The sequence below is a fragment of the Ochotona princeps genome, chromosome 29 (genome assembly GCF_030435755.1).
Source record: "Ochotona princeps isolate mOchPri1 chromosome 29, mOchPri1.hap1, whole genome shotgun sequence".
Classification (NCBI taxonomy): domain Eukaryota; kingdom Metazoa; phylum Chordata; class Mammalia; order Lagomorpha; family Ochotonidae; genus Ochotona; species Ochotona princeps.
The window spans coordinates 16,537,322-16,557,650 of record NC_080860.1 but is presented as its reverse complement, the minus strand read 5'-3'; the positions used below and the strand labels follow the sequence as shown (position 1 = coordinate 16,557,650).

Here is a 20,329-nt window from a genome sequence, read left to right as displayed (position 1 = left end):
TGGTCTGTTGCAAGGATGGCATGTCCACCTGAGCCATCCCTTGGACCAACTAGTGACACCAACCTGGGGATGCCTCTCCAAGGAGAAGGGGAGAGCCTGAGAAGGAAGCACGCATGTACATGGAGACAGCCAGATGAGCAGGCTGGGCAGGGCTGGCCTCTGGGGCCACAGAACCTAGGGCGGGAAGAGCCAGAGTGTGCTGTCCACCGCTCTTGTTTTGACTTTGCAGTTTTTCGCCATGCTGGAGGCTAATTACCCTGAGACGCTGAAGCACTTAATTGTGGTTCGAGGTGAGCCCATGGCTGGGATGACGTAGGGAGGGAGGGTTGGGCGATGGGGAGGACGGTAGGACAGCCTTAGCCATCAAGTTCAGGGCCACTAAGAACCCTCCTTGGGAGAAGAACCAGTTTTTGTTTTTGTTTCCGTATGTGCTTGCTTTATTTATTTATTGGTCATTGCTCCAATCCTGAACTGCCTGGTACTTTTGTAACATACCAGAAGCACGGGCTAGGATTTGGCAGTAGTGTCAGATCAGTTCTGATGCTAGCCGTTTGCTGCTGTTCCCTTATTTCAGCATGGCAGATGTCCTTGGGCCACGCTGGTTTGTGGACACACCGGTACTGCACACTTGGGCTGTGTCATCAGACGATCTGGGTTCAAGTCTAGCTAGCTCAATGCCTTTCAGCCAGTCTGTTTCAACCCATTGGGCTTCTGTTTTCCCACGACTCATAGCGTGTGGGAATGGCAGAATCCAGACCTGTCCCACAAGTGCCCTTGGCCAGGACTTTCTAAACGCATGTTCCTGGTTCAGCTTTCCAAAGGAGGGGGTCGGGGATCTGATGTGTTTCAGCCCCCAAGCTGTTCCCAGTGGCCTTCAACTTGGTCAAGTCGTTCATGAGTGAGGCAACACGCAGGAAGATGGTGATCCTGGGGGGTGAGTGATGGGATGCCCCCACCTCCTGCTGAGCAGTGCCCAGCTCTGCACTTGCCCAGGAAGCAGAGGTCAATGCTAAGGGCCTTGTTGCACCCTGGCTTATCCTTTGCTCAGGCGTTAACCTTGACCTCACCTGACTCAGTCCCAGCACACAAGGGCAAAGCCTTGATTCCAAGACCACAGCCTGAGATCCACAGTAGAAGCCCAGGGGTCCTCTTTGGGATCCCCTGCCCTCTGGGGGACTTCCCTCAACCCCACTTGCTCCCATGCAGACAACTGGAAGCAGGAACTACACAGGTTCATCAGCCCCGACCAGCTGCCCATGGAGTTTGGGGGAACCATGACTGACCCTGACGGCAACCCCAAGTGCCTGACCAAGGTACAGAGGGCCCCAGAAAGAAGGGAAGAGAGGAGGTGGACAGCATGGCACAGCCTGTGGCTCACCCACGCTCTCCCGCAGATCAACTATGGGGGCGAGGTGCCTCAGAGCTACCACAGGCGCAATCAGGAAAGGCTGCAGTATGAGCACTCAGTGTCTGTGGGACGTGGCTCCTCCCAGCAGGTGGAGAATGAGATCCTGTTTCCGGGCTGTGTACTGAGGTGGGCACCTTGGTCCCCCATGCCTGGGTGCAGCTGGGGGTGGGGCAAGCTCCTGGACTGGTGGTGGTCATCAGGGCTCCATCTCCTGCAGGTGGCAGTTTGCCTCGGATGGTGGGGACATCGGTTTCGGGGTCTTCCTGAAGACCAAGTTGGGGGAGCGGCAGCGGGCAGGGGAGATGACGGAGGTGCTGGCCAGCCAGCGCTACAATGCCCACCTGGTGCCTGAGGACGGGAGCCTCACCTGCAACGAGGCCGGTGTGTGTAAGTACAGAAGGGTTTGCCTCTCTCTGAGTGTAACTGCCTCTCCCTTGCTAGTACCTCTCTGCCCGCCTAGTTCCAGCTCTCAGAGAGAATGTGGGATTGGGGGTGGGAGATACTGTGTCAACTTTTAGATCCTACAGGCCTGGGATGGGATGAGTGGGCACCAGGGCAGAAACAGGCAGATGTTAGCTGGCTTAGGGGCCCAGCATCAAGGACTCAGTGCCTGACAAGTCTTCCCCCACAGCAGGTGAATTAGCAGCAGGCTGAGCCATACCTCCTCCAGGTGTTACTCTTTCCATCCCAGGGATTCCTGGAGAGCAAGGTTGCCCAGAAACTGTGCTGACCTTTGTCTTCTGGTGGGTGGTCTGCAGGTTGGTTTCTGTTGGAGGAGGGCTTGTTGCTGCTGCTTTAGTCCTTGCATTCATTGCCCAGCCCTGCTTTATGAAAAGGAGAATTAGGAGAGGGGAACCCTGGGATGGGGGAGGCGGAGGGAAGGGTCTGGCAGGTGCTTCACATCCCAGCATCCACACAGGTCAATCATCTGCCAGGAGCCGGGAAAGCAGTTCCTTGTAGCTCAGTCCTTCCCTCTGGGACGTGGGATTCCCGCTTCCTCTCCTTCTGGGTTTGTGATCACTGCAAAGTTTTTTCTTTGCCTAGGATTTATTTATTTTCAATGTAGAGTGGGAGAGAAAAGGAGACACAGAGAGAGAGAGATCTTCCATCTTTTGGGTTCCTCCCCCTAATGCTTGCAACAGCTAGGTTTGGGTCAGACCTAAGCCAGGAACCAGGAGCTCCTTGCTGGACACCCAGGTGGGTGGCAGGGGCCCAGGGACTTGGGCCATCTTCTGCTGTCATCCCAGGTGCATTAGGAGGGAAGCTGGATTTAGAGCAGAGCAGCCGGGGCTCAAACAGTATGCTGATGAGGGATGATGTCATCATACATGTTGGGCAGTCCCCACTAGCAAGTCTTCTCACCTGTTTTTATCTTAGTTTTCTCCTCCATAAAATGGAACTGCAGTGAGGCCTCAAGGAGGTGCCACGGTGGTGCCTGGTGGCCAGAGGAGCTTAGGCAAGCCCCAGCTTGTCTGAGTTCCTCTATTCAGCATTAATACCACCTGTGGAGATTTGTGGAGGAAGGGGGAGGGGACACTGACCACTGACCTCCCAGACCTGGCAGAGGTGTGGGTGCACTGGCTGGCTCAGCCTGATCCTCCTCTCTGTCCCCACAGACGTCCTGCGTTTCGACAACACCTACAGCCTGGTGTACGCCAAGAAGGTCAGCTACACCGTGGAGGTGCTGCTCCCTGACAAAGCCTCCGAGGAGACGCTACAGGCACTCAGGACCACAAACTCCTCTTCTAGGCACTGAAGGCACTGGCCACCCTCTCTCTCTCTCTCTCTCTTCGTGTCCTCCCAGGCAGATGGTGCCCCAGGTGAGGGGCTCACCTGACCCTGGGAGGATAGACAGACAAGAAGAGGCAGCAGCCATACATGGACCACAGATGGGTATAGATGGGCACTTCACCACCTGCCCCATTCCCAGAGAATGTCAATGAGGAGGACCTCTGAGTGAACCAGGGATCAGGGAGGCGGGGCTGTGCCCATGTCACTCCTCTGTCCCAGGACTCACTCAGACCTGGGTTCCAGCTTGGGCAAATCGGGGCGGTGGTAGGGGTGTGCATGAACTCAGGGAGCCCAGCCTCAGGCCTGCAGGAGAGGAAGTCAGTAGAGATGATTGGGGGAGGGGGTATTGGCGGTCGGAGCAGCTAGGCAGAGAGACCTGGGCCTCAGGGGACCTAGTTCTCCACCAGAAGCAGAGAGGTGGGACCCAGCAGAAGCAACGGTTGAGGGGCGGGGTGAGCCAGGGCAGAGCGTAAGGTTGGGCAGAACCTATGTTAGGTTTCATTCAGTCCACCTGCCATCACAACCACCTTCATATCCCCTGCTGACAAACAAGAAAGTCCCGGACTTGAACTCGACCCCTTGACCTTCTGTCCACCTACAGCCACTTCTCCAGCAACAGCATGGCCTCACTGGTTGCCTAGCAGCTAGCCAAGACTATTCTGCCCCATGCACTAGGGTCCTTGGGGTCCTGATCAAAAAGCCACACTGTCAGGTGTGTGTGTGGCGGGGGTGGACAGGCAGTAGGGGTCACCTGTAGGCAGGCAGCTGTAGTTCTGACTCCCAGAACTGGCACAGTGTGCCTCCTGGAGAGGTAGTGGGGCCAGGGCTCCCTCGTGAAGGTAAGAGCAGAATCTCCCCTCTCCTACCTAGCCGGGGGCACAGGTGCACACAGGACTCCACAGTGCTGCTTGTTTACAAAGAAAACCCAAGGGAAATCTGGCAGGACGAGGCACTGCCTTGCCTGACGTACCTGTCTCTATCTGTTCCCTGATCTGTATTCATTCTAGTATCTGTTCCCTGGAGGACGCTGGGTGGGAAGGTGGGATGGGCCGGGGGCGGGGAACAGACATGATGCTAACAGGAGGTATATGCAGATGGAAGGAGGCAGGAAGGACTCCGATAACCAGAAACACGCGTAGTATCACTGTGTGTGCTTGGAGGGGGCAGGGTAGAAGCAGAATTCTGGGGGAGCAATGGGCAAAAAAAGGTTGCCAGGGGGTTAGAGGGGTTTTGCCTGTGGAAGCAGTGCAGGCGAGGGAGTTGAAAGCTGTTGGATGTGACTGGTGGGGAGTGTACGGGAGACCAGGTGTAGCTGGGCCATCCGCAGTGAGGACTGGGGTGTGGGTGATCATGGGGGTGTCTGAGGCGAGACAGACTCCAGAAGGAGCCTCCTCCAGGGACGGCTGCCTGGTGTTTATAAGGTCTTCCTGAGGAGCTGTGTATATGCAAGAGGTAGCTGTTAATAAAACCATTTTGTAATACAGCTTACAAAACAGGGCCTCACTGTTTGTCAGGAGGAATGCCAAGATCTTGGCAGGCGGCCGAGATGGGAACTCTTGCCCCAGATAAGGTGATTAGGAACAATCAAGCCTCACCCGGGCCAGGAATGGAGGTGGGACCTGCTCTTCTCTGGTCTGTCAGCTCTGGGAAGTCACTGCCATAATCTCACAGAGGGGTGTGGACTGGTGTGGGAGGCAGCAAATCATGGCCCAAAGCTTGGCTCCCTGCTATCCATGTGGGAGGCCCTGATGCAGTTCCCGGCATCTGGCTTCAGCGGAGCCCAGCCCATGGCTGTTGTGCCCATTTGGGCAGTGAGGCAGCAAGTGGAAGATTCTCTATTTGTGCGTGTGTATGTGTCTTTCTCTCTCTTTGTAACTGTACCTTTCTTTTTTTTTTTTTAAGATTTATTTTTATTTTTATTACAAAGTCAGATATACAGAGAGGAGGAGAGACAGAGAGGAAGATCTTCCATCCGATGTTTCACTCCCCAAGTGAGCTGCAACGGCCGGTGCGCGCCGATCCGAAGCTGGGAACCAGGAACCTCTTCCGGGTCTCCCATGCAGGTGTAGGGTCCCAAAGCTTTGGGCCATCCTTGACTGCTTTCCCAGGCCACAAGCAGGGAGCTGTATGGGAAGTGGAGCTGCCGGGACTAGAACCGGCACCCATAAGGGATCCTGGGGCATTCAAGGCGAGGACTTTAGCTGCTAGGCCACACCACCAGGCCCAATTCTACCTTTCAAATAAATAAATAGGACCAGCGCCATGGCATAGTAGGCTTAGCCTCTGCTTGTGGTGCCTGCACCCTTTATGAGTGTCAGTTCAAATCCCAGCTGCTCCACTTCCAAACTAGCTCCCTGGGAAAGCAGTCGAGGAAGGCCCAAGTGCTGGGGCCTCTGCACTCATGTGGGAGATTGGGGAGAAGCTCCTGGCTTGGGACTGGCCCTGCTCTGGCCATTATGGCCATTTGGGGAATGAATTGCAGGGAAGACATCTGTGTGTGTGTGTCTGTGTGTTCTCTCTGTAAATTTGCCATTCAAATAAAAATAGATGTTTAAAAAATACACAAATCATTAAAAAAAAGTTCCACCCCCTGGGGCTGGTACAATGACTCAACTGGCTAATCCTCCACCTCTAAGCGTGGCATCTCGTATGGGCACCAGTTCATGTCCCAGCTGTTCCATTTGGAATCCAGCTCCCTGCCTGTGGCCTGGGAAAGTAGTAGAGAACAGCCCCAAAGCCTTGGGACTCTGTACCTGCATGGGAGACCTGGAAGAAGTTCTTGGCTTCAGGTCAGCTCAACTCCAGCCATTGCAGCGATTTGGGGAGTGAACCAGCAGATGGAAGATCTCTCGCTTTCTCTCTATAAATCTGCCTTTCTAATAATTTTTTTTTAAAAGTCTACTCCCATCGTCCCTCTTCTGCTGCCTACCTATAATATCTCGCTGCATCTTTATGTCAGCCTTGGGAAGTAGACACGGTCATCCACCATCTCCAAGGGCAAGAAAATGAGACTCAGAATCGTTTGCTAAGCGGCGACAGTTGGCCTGGAGCTCAGGATCGCTGGCCTCCAGAGCCTCCTGCTTCCCTGGCCCTTTCGGCTCCTGGATGTGAGATCGCACCGGGAACAAAGGACAGAGGGCAGAGGCAGTAGAACTCGGCACCGTGGAGCTCCAAGGCTTCCCTGCTTGTCGGGGCAGCCTCAGAACTGAAGGGAACGAACCGTAACCAGCTTGCCCAGCTGTGACCTAGTCAAAGCCAACACTTGAGTGTCAGGTAGTGGATACTGTGTTAGTTGGGTTATTGTTACTATAATGAAATGCCTGAGGCAGGCTCTTATATAAAGGAAAGAAGTTAGTTTTGGGGCACAGCACAGCAATTTAGTGGCCAACATCCTTGCCTTGCATGTGCCAAGATCCCATATGGGTGCCGGTTCATATTCCAGCTGCTCCACTTCCCATCTAGCTCCCTGCTTGTGGCCTGGAAAAGCAGTTGAGGATGGCCCAAAGCCCTGGGACCTGAAGGAAGCTCCTGGATCCTAGCTTCGGATCAGCTTAGCTCCAGCCGTTTCAGCCGCTTGGGGAGTGAACCGGTGGTTGGAAGCTCTTTGTCTCTCCTTTTCTATGTGAATCTGCATTTCCAATAAAAATAAATACATCTTTTAAAAAAAAGAAGAAGAAGAAGAAAAGAAGAAGAAGAAATTAGTTTTGGCTCCAGACACTGAGGGGCCATGATAGATCTAGGGGACTCTAGGATTACAGAAAGGAGAGACAAAGATTTTCCATCTGCTGGTTCACTCCCCAAGTAGCCGCAATGACCAGGGCTAGTGTGATCTGAAGCGAGGAGCAGGTCTCCTCCGTGGGTGCAGGGTCCCAAGGACTTGGACCATCCTCCACTGCTTTCCCAGGATGGGAAGTGGAGAAGCCTGGACGTGAACTGGCGCCCATATAGGATGCCAGCACTTGGAGGTGGAGGATTAGCCAGATGAGTCATTGCATTGGCCCCAGGGATAATGGCCTTCTTTATGGCAGAAACTGAGGTGCATGTGGAGTAACACAGCAAGAACCAAGGATCGTGTATGTGTGCAGGTGTGCACATGTGTGTACACGTGCTGCGTGTGTGTCTTCTCCCTGCGGTGCTCCTAAGGACATCTGTATTCTGTCATGGAAGCTCCACCCCCACGACCTTACCCAATCCTAGCTGCCAATCCTCACCTGTAAATACTGAAGTTGGATTAAGTGTCTATCCTTTTATTGCCTCACCATGGAAATTAAACTTTGACACTTAAAGCCCTGGGGCACACTCAAACTCTATCCAAACTATTATTCTGACTGTGCCTACCCTGGCTAGCTCAGTAAACCTGTAAGATGATGTTGTCTTCGGGCTCAGCTTACAGATGGGGAATCTGAGACTCTTGATCACATCACACATTAGAAGTGAAGGTAAAGGGGCTGGCATGGTGGCTCAACAGGCTAACACTCCACCTAAAAGCACCGGCATCCCATAGGGACGCCAGTTCGAGTCCCCATTGCTCCTTGTCCAATCAAGACTTGTGGCCTGGGAAAGCAGTCCTTGGGACCCTGCACTCATGTGTGAGGCCTGGAAGAAGCTCCTGGCTTTGGATGGGCTCAGCTCTGGCCATTGCGGCCATCTGGGGAGTGAATCAGTGAATGGGAGCTCTTTCTCTCTCTAGATCTCTCCTGCTCTTTGTAACTCCGCCTTTCAAATGCGAGTAAATAAATCTTTAGAGAGAAGTGAAGCAGCCTGCAAGGATGGGTCCCTTGCACCCCATGTATCAACACCAGACATTTCTGACCTGTAACAGTGAATGTTAGTTTTTTGCTTGCTTGTTTTTGCCACAAATCCTAAAGCCAGATTCGCTAAGTCCTTCAAAGAGGTCTTTATTTTCAGGGAGAAATAGCCATGGGGCAAGGAGAAAGCAGGAGCAGAGAGAGAGAGAGAGAGAGAGAGAGAGAGAGAGAGAGAGAGAGAAGAGCAAAGTAGAGAGAGACAGGGAACATTAGGGGGGAGAGAGAGAAGGAGAACCAAGGGCAAAGGCATCTTTACAGCCACGAGGTCGGGAGTGCGGGGTCAGGGATTAGCAGGTGCAGCTGTAGGTGGACACACCAGGGATGAATGCCTCAGGGGATTGGTGAAACATACATTTTGAACCTGAAGGTCACTGAGTTTACTTAGGCAAGTGGGCGTTAAGGGGACTAAGACCTAGGAGATTGGGCCTGGCAAGGTAACCTAGTGGCTAATTCCTCACCTTGCACGCACTGGGATCTCACCAATGGGCGCCGGTTGTAATCCCCGCGGCCCCAATCCTATCCAGTTCCCTGCAGAATGACCCAAAGCCTTGGGACCCTGCACCTGTGTGAGAGACCCAGAAGAGGCTCCTGGCTCCTGGCTTCAGATTGGTGCAACTCCAGCCGTTGTGGCTGCTGGGGAGTGAATCATCAGATGGAAGATCTTCCTCACTGTCTCTCCTCCTCTCTGCATATCTGACTTTCCAATACAAATAAAATAAATAAATCTTTAAAAACTTTAGATGAAACTGGCCAAGGCTGAATGATAAAAAGTAGATGATCTCAGGTGTGGAGGTCACCTGAGACACCTAGTGGTGAAAAAGTCCGTAACTAATGGCCATCCACCCGTGTGTGTGTGTGTGTGTGTGTGTGTGTGTGTTCAAGTGTGTTACATGAGCATGTGTGTATGTGTATGGCTACAGACTCTGTGTGTGTGTGCATATGTGTATGCGGGGGGTATGTGTGTGCGTGTGTGAGGTCATGGTCTCCCTGCAGCTTTCGGCCTGTGACTGTCCTGGCCGCGGCTCCTTTGCGTTATATGCGCTGGATCTCACTCTGCTCACGTTAGCCGGTTGTTCTGATGAGTTCTTTCGCTGTCTAGGGTCTCCAGCAATCAGCACCAGGATGCCACCCAGAGCAACACTGGGACTTGGGTGGGGAGCACTTCACATTTCTGTGGTCTGACCGGACACCCACCCTCTCCACACACCCTTACTTCTCAGCATTGCTGGCCCCAAGGCAAGCTTTCTCCACACATTCCCCAATCCTCCCCACCCTTCCCCACCCCCGCACCTACCCTCCCTTCTTGGGGAGGGGCACAGGAATGCACCAAGTGGCCCTCTCCTGTCACCTAGGAACCCCCTGGAAGGAGGGACCCACGGGTGCAGTGCAGGCAGCTTGTTCTCCCTGATGGCTGGTTTGTTTATGTTGTGGTTGTTGCCATGGTCGCCAGGCAGCTTGGCAGGAGAGAAGTAAACTCCACCCAGCCTGGCTTGAAGCAGACCAGTGCCCGGGGTAAGGGGTGGGGCTCTCTTTCCCCAGGATATTTGTTTCCGCGGGAAGGAAAGTCCATCTCACAGCCTCCAAGGCTTCCAGCCAGGCGACCCCCAGTTTTCTAGCACACGAGATGGCCATAGATCCTTGGTTGAGCCATAGATCCTTGGTGTTAAAGTGCACATCCCCTAAAGGCCAGGCCGGTTATGGCTGTGACTCTGAGGCAAGTTCAAAGTCACAGCAGGTTTGGGTTCAAATTCTGCCTTCTCCTTGGCTGGTTGTGTACCTACTGTTCTTGGCATGCACGGAGCTTTCAGTCCATGGAGTTGACCTCAGCTGTCCATTATGGTACCACTCATGGCCACTTAAAGCAAAATTCAACTCAAACTTCAGATCTTCCATAGTACTAACCATATCCTGGATGTGATTCGTGGCTATCAAATGTGTCAGGACAGGACAGGTCAGAGAGTGCCCAGGTCCATCTCTACAGTAAATTCTGCAGGTGGACAATGATCCCTTGGGTCTGCATGGGCATGGTCTGGATCAGGAAGCAGCCAACAGCTTCTGGAACTGTCGCCAGACCTTCCTCCCAGCCACGGTTGCCACCGGAAGTAATTGAGCACCTTGCCTTAGAGGGATTAGAGCGAGAGAGGAGACGGGTGAGAATGAGAGAGGATTAAAGGCTGGTGAGAGGTGGTGGAGGAACCCAACACCCGTGCCTGGCCAGTCTGGAGGGACACCAGTAGCTGGGGCTTTGGAAACAATGAGCCTGGAATGTGAAGTGGGGTGGGGCCGTAGTGTACAGTTACCTAACGGCTCCTCAGAGATGCAGCAGGTGCTCCAGACAGAGGCAACTGGCCAAGGGCAGCCCCTCCTTCTCCTGATGGACCCGCCATCAAGGGCCCAGGGCAAGGAGGAAGACCAGCAGGAAGGGGTCTGGTATTAACTCACCTTCAAATGGCCCTGAGGTAGCCTGGAATAGAGCATCCAAGCAGGATGCTCTTGGGGGTTCTTAAGCAGAGAGGCCTGGGGTAGCACAGTTGTCAGGTCCAGGCTAGCCCAGGGCAGTTTCAGCTCTTGAAGACACCCTCTAGGTGTGGAAGATAGGACCATGTGACCTTACCACGGTCTTAGGCTGCTGTTTCTTTGATGGTCATGGTCTAATGTGGTTGCTGTTTTCCCAGGGATGTTGCTGTCTAGAGAAGTGACACTTTCTGATGTCATCTCACCAAGGAGGATTTATAGGGGAGCCAGGCAGGCTCTTCCAGGAGCAGGAGAATCTTCCAGACGTTCCCCCTCATCACTGCCCAAGGATGGCCACTCCTTCCCTCCTCAGGGCATGCCCATGGTGACAAGGCATTTAAAGCTCCTGTTTTAGGGGAGCTGTCCTTAAACTGGAGGACCAGGGATTGAGGGAGTCCTGGACAAGATCCCTGCTTGTCCTCAAGCTAAAGCAATGGGTGGATAACAGGGTGGGGGATCGCTCAGCCTTGGCCATGCTGGAGTCCCCAAGGGCTAACTCGATGAATGGGATGGGAAGGACCTCAGGGAGTGTGGTGTCAGCTCCAGGGAATAGCCAGCCCTTACCAAGGTTACCTTTTGGGTTCCACTGTCTGTTCCATGTCATCCTCTTCCTGACCATGGCTTTGTGTGATGAAAGGACACCCGAGTGAGCTGACCACTGCCTGGACCATGACTCAGACTCCTACCCTGTCAGAGCTGGGGAGAAGTAGTCTTTGGGGAGCCCTAGATATGGAGTCTTCTTCCTTTTATTTGAAATGCAGAGAGAAAGAGAACGGGGGAGAGGGAGAGATCTTCCTTTCACTAACTGGTTCACTACCCAGGGCAGGGTCAGACTGAAGCCAGGAGCCAGAAGCCTCTTCTGGGTCTCCTATGTCTGTGGCAGGAACCCAGGTATTAGTACCACCTTCCAATGCTTCCCCAGGCTCATTAGCAGAAAGCTGGAGTAGAAGTGGAGCATCCAGGACTTGAACTAGAACTCATGGGGTGCCAGTACTGTAGGTGGCAGCTTAATTTGCTACAGCATGACATGGACCTGCATGGAGTCTCTTCATTGTAGAGATGGGGAAACAGAGGCCCAGGGGTACGGGGTATCCACAAGGAGTGGTCCTCCCATATTGAAACCCTCCTTCTCCAAGGAAGAGGTCATGGGAGGCCTGGAAGCTTTGATGAGGGGATACAGGTCCCCACCGTGGGCCCCTAGGCTGTCGAGGCTGCCTGCTTCCCTCCCAGCTGGCAGGGGACCTCCACACACCCTGCAGTGCCCACCGTCCTCTCTTCTCATCCCCCTCCCCAGGACCCGTTCCAGAGCCAAGCACGGGACCTCACTTAATCCCAGTTATGTAACATGCAAGGCAAACAGTGGGCCTGGGAGGAGGCAGTGCCTGTGGCCACACCCAGGAATGGGGGCAAAAGGCCCCTGGTGGCTGGAGGTTGGCAGACCAGGCTGGGACTCTGCCTGCAGCGGCCTCCTCTCCTCCAGCCTCCGCCAGCACCATGAGTGGCCGAGTGGGTGACCTGAGCCCCAAGCAGGCAGAAACCTTGGCCAAGGTGAGCACCCCTTCCCCACCAGGGTCCCAGGGGAAAGGGGCTGGTGGTGGGGTGGGAAGGGACGGCCAGTTCTTTGAATTCATTATATCCTTCACTTGATCTCAAAGGTCAAGTCCCACAGCGCCCAATGGCATCAGCTCCGGGCACCAGGACAGGGGCAGGGAGGACTGGCACCACTTCTGGGCATTGGTGGAGGTAGTGCTGGCCCAGGGCTGAGGCTGGCTGCTCCCCTACCCTTTCTCCCTCCCGGGCCCCTTGGAGGGACCTGAGGGATACTGCTGGCCTGTCCCCTTACACCAGAAGAATTGGAGGGGCAGAGGGTGTTGTCACCCACTCAGTGAGTGGAGGCAAGAACACATAATCACTGACCTTGGCCTTGTGGATCATGGGAGGAAAAAGGCACTAGCCTTGGTGTGCAGCATAGGAATGCCTTGTGCTCCAATCCCAGGCCACCTGCCCATCCATGCACACACCCCCTTCTCCCCAGTCACACACCAATCTTGTCTTCCCTGTTCACCTGCCTCCCATCCTCCCACTACATCATCCTTCCTCTTCTCTGGCCACTCACCCCACTCATCCATCCGTCCACCCTTCCATCCCTCTTCCTTCCCAATGACTTCCTGATCCCGTCTCCTCCTCCTTCTTTTCCTCCTCTTTCTTCTTAAATATAAAGGCAGATTCAGAGAGAAGGAAAGATAGAGAGGAAGATCTTCCATCTGCTGGTTCACTCCCACAAGGGCCTCAATGGCTGGAGCTGAGCCAATCCCAAGCCAGAAGCCAGGAGCTTCCTCTGAGGCTCCCATGTGGTTGCAGGGTCCCAAGGCTTTGGGCCATTCTCTGTTTTCCCAGGCCACAAGCAGGGAGCTGGATGGGAAGCAGAGCAACCAGGACTGGAATCTGCATCCTTAGAGCATGCTGGTGCTGCAGCTGGAGGAGTAGCCTGTTACAACATCGCACGAGCCCCAAACCCCTCTCTCCTTTTTTCATGAATGCTCCTGTCTCAAGACCACCTTTCCTTCTATCCCCACATCAGGCCCTCCTTCTAGACTTCATGGAGAAGGGCAAGGGGTGTGGAGAGGGAAGAAGCCATGAGAATCATCTTATGTCTGGAGACCAAGGCTCCATGAGAGAAACCCACCTTAGCCACTGTCCCTCTTCCCCCTAGTTCCGAGAAAATGTCCAGGACGTGTTGCCTGCCTTACCCAACCCTGATGATTACTTCCTTCTGCGATGGCTTCGAGGTGAGGCTCAGATGGGAGACAGGGTGCTGAGAGGGGGCGTGTCCCCCATATTCCCACTGCACCACCTTGGTTCCCACATTACAGTCCAGATGAAGGGGACAGGACAAGAAACTCAGGTTGTCCCCTGCCAGCCCCCACCACCACCACCCCACCCGGGTGTCTTCTGTATTTCCCTTGGGCCAGGAGCAAGACGAGGTGGCTGTAGGCAGCCTATGTCCCACCTCAGGATTCCCTTCCCTCCCTACCTTGTGCAGCTCGGAGTTTTGACCTGCAGAAGTCGGAGGCCATGCTGCGCAAGGTGACTCACACCCATCCCCCCACCCTAGGAGACTGGGAAGGGGTTGAGGGTGGGTTGGTGGGGGAGACTTCAAGCCCCTACTTCCTCCTCCATTTCCCCAGGAAACCTCACCTCTCATTTCTCATTTCAGTACATGGAGTTCCGGAAGACCATGGACATCGACCACATCCTGGACTGGCAGCCCCCGGAGGTGAGCTGACACCCCATGCCGTAGTCTCTCTCTGCCCTATGGCATCCCCAGCAGTCCCTGGTCACCTGGGGGGGGGCAGATTTATAGGCAGCAAACCTCTGAGGACAGAGGAACACCCCCACTCCCCACCCACGCAGGGCCTGTGCATAACTCTTCTATGATGCTAATGAGTATTCACAGGCATTTATAAGGTGCACCGCTACAGAAGGCTTCACTGGCCTGAGCTCATGGGGAAAGGCAACTGCCCTTTTACAAGTTGATATGCTGAAGGCATGAAGCAATAGCCTAGCAGGTAAAGTTCTCACCTTGCACACGCCAGGATCCCATATGGGTGCCGGTTTGCATCCCAGCTGCCCCGATTTTCATCCAGCTCCCTGCTTGTGGCCTGGGAAAGCAGTCGAGGATGGCCCAAAGCCTTTGGACCCCGCACCCACATAGGAGATCCAGAAGAGGCTCCAGGCTCCTGGCTTCGGATTGGCTCAGCTCCAGCCATTGTGGTCACTTGGGGAGTGAATCAATGGACGGGAGATCTTTCTCTCTGTCCTCCTCTCTGTATATCTGACTTTCCAAGAAACATGAAATGAATCTTTAAAAACTTTTTTAAATGGAGATCTTGAGGCCCAGCAATAGGTTAAGCAAGTTGCCCACAATGGGGCTCAGAATTGAGCTCAGGTCTGAGAACCCAGGTTCTTGTAAAATATTTTTTCCCCAAGAGGCAGAGAAGTAGACTAGACAAGACAGAGAAGTCCCACCTGCTGCGTCACACCTCCAAATATCTGCAATGGCCAGACTGAAGCTGGGCATCAAGAACTCGATCCAAGTAGCAGGGGTCCAAGTACTTGGGCTATCTTCTGCTGCTTTCCCCAGGCCATCAATGAGGGAGTTGGATCAGTAGAGCAGCCAGGACTTGAACCAGCACCCATATGGGATGCCAGCATTGCAGGCAGCAGCTTTACTCACTATGCCACAGCACCAGCTCCTTGGCCTTGTTATTTACCTGCTATGAGCAAGGTCCTTCCTTGTTTGATCTTCAGTGCCATCCTCCAGGGGAAGGACATTACTTCACACCAGGCCCTAATGGTCAGCCTGGCCTGGACTGGCAATGGCAGGTCTCTGAGGAGGTGTGCAATGCTGAGCTCAGTGTATCTTTCCGTGCACAGGTGATCCAGAAGTACATGCCTGGAGGGCTGTGTGGCTATGACCGTGATGGCTGCCCAGTGTGGTATGACATCATCGGGCCCCTCGATCCCAAGGGACTCCTCTTCTCGGTCACCAAACAAGATCTGCTCAAGACCAAGATGAGGGACTGTGAGCGTATCCTACATGAGTGTGACCTGCAGACAGAGCGGGTGAGGCCCGGGGCAGGTGCATGTTAGAGTCTAGGAGTGGTGGGGGCAAGGGGAGATCCCGGGAGTGCACCTGTGCCCTCCACTGCCACAGTCTAAGGATTTACAAGTCCAACTGCAGCTCTGCTCCTTCCCAGCCACATAACCTTGGAAAACTATCCCATTGCTCCAAGCCTCGACTTCCCCACCTACAACACAGAGTTCATAGTGAATCATGGCTGCTGAGGTTCGATGGGAGAATTGCGGTGCTTTCTCAACTTCCAGCTTAATGAACCCAGTGGACATTGAAACGTCACATAACAGGAACGGATTTACTACCTTGAAACCTACCAAACACCCTCACTTAGTCTCGCTTCCTTAGAACATTCACAAACATTTAAGTTTGCCTGCAGTTGGCTGTGGCAAGAGAGCCTTGTAAGACATTTGATATCTGGGTGTTGGGATGCTTCTTGATTGTAATGGGATTACCCCATTGATTATCCCATCGTAAATTGATGTATGGTTGGATAAGTGAATTGACAGGTTAATTCTTCGATGGATGGATTCACGGCTGGGTGAATGGACGGGTGGATGTATGGATAGATGGATGAGTGTGAAAATGCACTCACTTTTTTTGTGCCAGTTGCTCCACTGAGGACAGAGCTGGGGGTGGGTAGGACGAATCCCTAAGGGGATTTTTTTACTTGCTTGGGTCACCATCTCCCAAGCCTGCATCCTGAACTCTGGAACTGCTCCCTCCTCAATCTTGCAGCTGGGGAGGAAGATTGAGACCATTGTGATGATATTTGACTGTGAGGGTCTGGGACTGAAGCACTTCTGGAAGCCCCTGGTAGAAGTGTATCAGGAGGTAAGAAGAAGGCCCGTGGGCACTCCCATTTGCTTGGATGACCATGTCAGCCTGCTGGAACCTTGGTGCTTGCTTGGCCCTAATGATTTCATGGCAGGTTGTTGCCTATATGGGCTCTATCACTAAAGACTTAAGATGGGAATGCCCTACAGAGTGGGGCTTGGGAACAACACTGCTTTGAGATCACAGGAGTCAACTTCCTCCAAAGCATTCTCAGCCCTGTCAACACTTGCTCTGTGACATGAGCAAGGCAGTTCCTAATATTTGAGTTCCATCACTTCCAAAGTGGAGTTGGCAGGTGAATCGTGATCATTTATTAAACAGCAGCCACCATTACGATACTATCATTATTGTAACCTGTACTCTAACATTATTAGCATATAACTATTATTATTATTAGGGGACAAGGTGGCAAGGTCTCTTCCAGGGCCAGAGGAAGAGGAAAAGATAAAACAGAAAAACCTGCACAGAGCCACCCACCCCAAAATCTCCAGGTGGGGGACCACAAAGAAGATATGGGTGAGCGGTCAGATGCGGATTTGATGGGGTCTCACTTGGTTCCGCAGTTCTTTGGCCTCCTTGAAGAGAATTACCCAGAGACCCTGAAGTTCATGCTCATCGTGAAAGGTGTGTGGAAAGTGACTTCACCTACTGGCCTGCATCTCCTCACCTGCACCCTGAGAAGGGTAACAGTGCCTTTACCCCGGCTGAGGCATGTTGATTGCTTGGCTCCCTGCAAATCTCTGAGAGTACTTGGCACAAAGTAAGGGCTCAAGAAAAGTGTATTTCTTTGGTAGGCCTTACTGCAAGAGATAGCTCCAGCCTCAGTTGTTCCAGTCATCCCCACTCAGTGCCGTGACCCATAAAGAGCTCTGCCTCCCTGCCAGCTGTGTTACGTGTCCACCCTGTTTTCCTGGCTGAGTTTTGTGTTTCATTGAAGCAATGCCTCTTTTCATCCTGTATCTCTAACAGCCTGGGTGGCATGATGGATGTTGAGAAAGTATTTGGTGGTTATTGGGTTGGATAGAAGGAAGGATGGATAGATGTTAGATGGTTAGTGGGTTGGTTGGTGACTTGGTTGTTTGGGTGGTTGTCTAATTGACTGACCAATTGGCTGCCTGGCTAGTTGACCAGCTTGGTCAGTCAGAGTTGTCCAGCTAGTCGTTCACTTGATTGATAGACTAAGTGGCTGATTGCCATTTTGGTTGACTGATTGGGTGAATGATTCGAAGCTTGATTAGTTGGCTGAGTGGTCTCTTTGACGGGATCTCAGGTAGTTTGCTGGCCAGAAGGCACTATTGAGTGGGTAGTTGGATGATTGTTGAGTGGGTTGATTTGTTTGGCAGTTGACTTGTTAGATGTTTTTACTGTTAGAAGGTAAACAAGCTGACTGTTTTGTTGGTGTGCTGAATTGTTGGTTGGACACTTGACTGACTATTGATTGACTGGCTAGAAGTTTGGAGGATTGACTCAATTGGATACAGAACAATTGTTTAGTAGGTACTTGGTGGATCTGTTGACTGGTGGTCGATTGTTTTGTGGCATACCGGACATTGGAACTAGTCAGGGCTGGTCCCAATTCCTCCCTCACCATTGGCTGTGGCTCTTGAACTACTATCTCAATATTTCCCTCCCTGTGTCTCTCCAGCCACCAAGCTGTTCCCTGTGGGCTACAACCTCATGAAACCCTTCCTGAGTGAGGAGACACGCAGGAAAATCGTGGTGCTGGGAAGTAAGTAGCTGCAGCTCCATTCCCTAAGCTCTGTGTGTGACCATGGAGGGAGGCTGGGCCATCACTCCCCCAGAACTCCACATGTGACCCAAAGCTACTGATTCCTTCTTCCCACAAGTGAGGTGAGCTTCATCTCAGGGAGTCTACCCAGCTACTGTGCCCTGTTCCCTGCCACAGCCCTTTGGTGAAAAAGGTCTACATGAGGGACTCCTTGCCAGTTTCAATTTGGCTCCCAATCAACCTGCTGCTCTGCTGGCAGCTACCACGGTGCTTTCAAGGGCAGCCTGGACAGAGGAGGATGAGGAAGAGAAGTAAAAAAAGCAGCAGGACTCAGAAAATACTCATTGTGAATGAGTATTTCATGTCATAGGAAATGTCACGGAGTCAACAAACTAGATTGTAGCACATTGTGGACAGTGTAATTTTATTTTGACAAAAACAAATATATGTTTCTAGTAGAAGGCAAAGCAAGTTATTGATTTGTTGATGATGAGACATCCTGTGGTTTTGAACTGTGTTTGTATAATTGCTAGTATTACTTCCAGTTCACACAAGATATGTATTACTTTTATAGAAAAGTCATTTTAAAAGAAGTGACAACATGAGACAAAGAGAGGATGGAAGCAGTTCTTCTTTAAAAAAATATTTATTTATTTTTATTAGAAAGGCTGATCAGATTTGTGGAGAGTAGGAAAGATAAAGAAAAAGATCTTCCATCTACTGGTTCATTCCCTCAGCCAGAGCTGAGCTGATCCAATGTCAGGATCCAGGAGCCAAAAGATTTGTCCAGTTTTCCCAAACAAGTAGAGTCCCAAGGCTTTATATCTGGGAAGTAGTTCTTAAACTCAAAGCAGTAATACTGAACTTGGAAGAAAACTTCTCCTAAACAGAAAAGCCAGATCAAGGAATCAGGAAAGCTAAGGATCCATAGAGTGGCACAGAGGGGTCTTCTGCCCTCTCTCTCCCTTCCTATTACCCAAGCTCTTGTCTCTCACCGAGTCCATTGGGTGAGGAGTTCACAGAATCACAAGGAAGCTTGGTGTGAGGGGTTCAGGCCCCTGCCTTCTCACCCTTTCCATCCTGGAGTAGGGTGGGCTTCCATCACCCTCCAGACCCCACGTGGAAGGCCTCTGCCCCATTTGGTGCCTTCCAAGGCTCTGCCCAGTTGGCCTCTGGCATTCCAGGAATGACAATCTTCTCCATTATCCCATGGAGGACTATCCCATGCTCAAGAGAATGAGCCTAAGGACTGGAGAAGGGTGATAGCTCAGGATGCTGAGAGCTTTGCGGAGAATGAAGAAGAGGGAGAAAGGGAGGTGGTCACGCCAAAGTCACAGAGCTGTTCATTCTTCACCAAGTCCAACTTGGTTATGTCACTTATCACGGAGGAACCCCCAACAAGGACTAGGACCTCACTGGGCTTTAAAGTTTCATGAAGACACTGATACAACCGTAGTCAAGGAGAAGCACACTTTCATAGTAAAGTGTGCTTCTGGTAAAGACACTGATAAAGACACTGAGGTAGCCTGCTAGCTCCAGAGAGGTTTGGAAAACCCAGTTCAGGTTAGATTGGTGGGTGTGGGAGGCTGACTGGTCCCTCCTATGTCTCATAATCACCCTTCCTCCTCCCCTTACTCCAGGCAGCTGGAAGGAAGGTCTGCTGAAACTCATCAGTCCTGAGGAACTGCCTGCTCATTTTGGAGGGACCTTAACAGACCCTGATGGGAACCCCAAATGTTTAACCAAGGTACAAGGAACCCTAAAAGCAGAGAGTGGTTGGAGCACCTCACCGGGCTTCCCTGCTATCCACTCATTGATTTCACAAATACCAGTGCGAGATCACCAAGGAAGGCGTTCAGCTGGTCTATGCAAGGTCCGGTCATGCCCTTGTGGGCACAGTCAGACAAAGGAGAAAGGGGAAGTTTGACCCAAAGGGATAAACTGGAGGGAAGCTGGCCCAGGGTTAGGCAAGGATCCAGGGTTCGGGGTGGATAGGTTGAGTAAGATATGTCCAGGAGATGGCGTATAAAGCCGAAGCACAAGAACCAGCACAAGCCCATCTGAGTCTGTGTCTGCAGATCAACTACGGTGGGGAGATCCCCAAATCCATGTACGTGCGGGACCAGGTGAAGGCTCAGTATGAACACTCAGTACAGATCAGCCGAGGCTCCTCACACCAGGTGGAGTATGAGATTCTGTTTCCAGGCTGCGTGCTCAGGTAGGCTCAGGTTGCCTTAGGCCACCATTCCACACTGCGGCTGGGTGCTCACACCCTCTGGAACCCAGCAGGCTGAGTAGCAATCTGACCCCTCCAGGTGGCAGTTTGCCTCTGACGGTGGAGACATTGGCTTTGGAGTCTTTCTGAAGACCAAGGTGGGGGAGCGACAGCGTGCAGGGGAGATGACCGAGGTGCTGGCCAACCAGCGTTACAATGCCCACATGGTACCTGAGGATGGGAGCCTCACCTGCAGCGAAGCTGGCATGTGTAAGTCTGCCTGGGCTGCATCCTGACTCCAGAAGGCTGGAACTACCAGTAGGTGGTTTAGAGAAAGAAACCAAGGGGTAGTGACCCCCACAGCCCAACCGGGAACACACTGCCCAGGACC

The 20,329-nt window shown here is 52.6% G+C and overlaps 1 protein-coding gene across 4 annotated transcripts in view; it reads left to right on the top strand.

Annotated features, from left to right (window-relative positions):
- The window catches only part of LOC101531277 (SEC14-like protein 3), a 28,417-nt gene that overhangs the window by 7,572 nt on the left and 516 nt on the right, over positions 1 to 20,329 (top strand). Inside the window, exons 1-11 of one of the 4 annotated variants that reach the window (XM_012928968.2) lie at positions 11,906 to 12,069; positions 13,235 to 13,310; positions 13,565 to 13,608; positions 13,739 to 13,798; positions 14,959 to 15,147; positions 15,896 to 15,991; positions 16,558 to 16,618; positions 17,640 to 17,723; positions 19,364 to 19,470; positions 19,802 to 19,941; positions 20,039 to 20,208. In XM_012928968.2, coding sequence (XP_012784422.1) covers positions 12,016 to 12,069; positions 13,235 to 13,310; positions 13,565 to 13,608; positions 13,739 to 13,798; positions 14,959 to 15,147; positions 15,896 to 15,991; positions 16,558 to 16,618; positions 17,640 to 17,723; positions 19,364 to 19,470; positions 19,802 to 19,941; positions 20,039 to 20,208 — 1,081 coding nt within the window. In that variant the 5' untranslated portion in view covers positions 11,906 to 12,015. Of the gene's footprint in view, positions 1 to 229; positions 291 to 850; positions 935 to 1,206; positions 1,314 to 1,394; positions 1,535 to 1,608; positions 1,796 to 3,024; positions 3,195 to 11,905; positions 12,070 to 13,234; positions 13,311 to 13,564; positions 13,609 to 13,738; positions 13,799 to 14,958; positions 15,148 to 15,895; positions 15,992 to 16,557; positions 16,619 to 17,639; positions 17,724 to 19,363; positions 19,471 to 19,801; positions 19,942 to 20,038; positions 20,209 to 20,329 lie in introns of those variants that run through there. The other 3 variants (XM_058656712.1, XR_009244383.1, XM_004592112.4) reach the window with 3 other exon arrangements.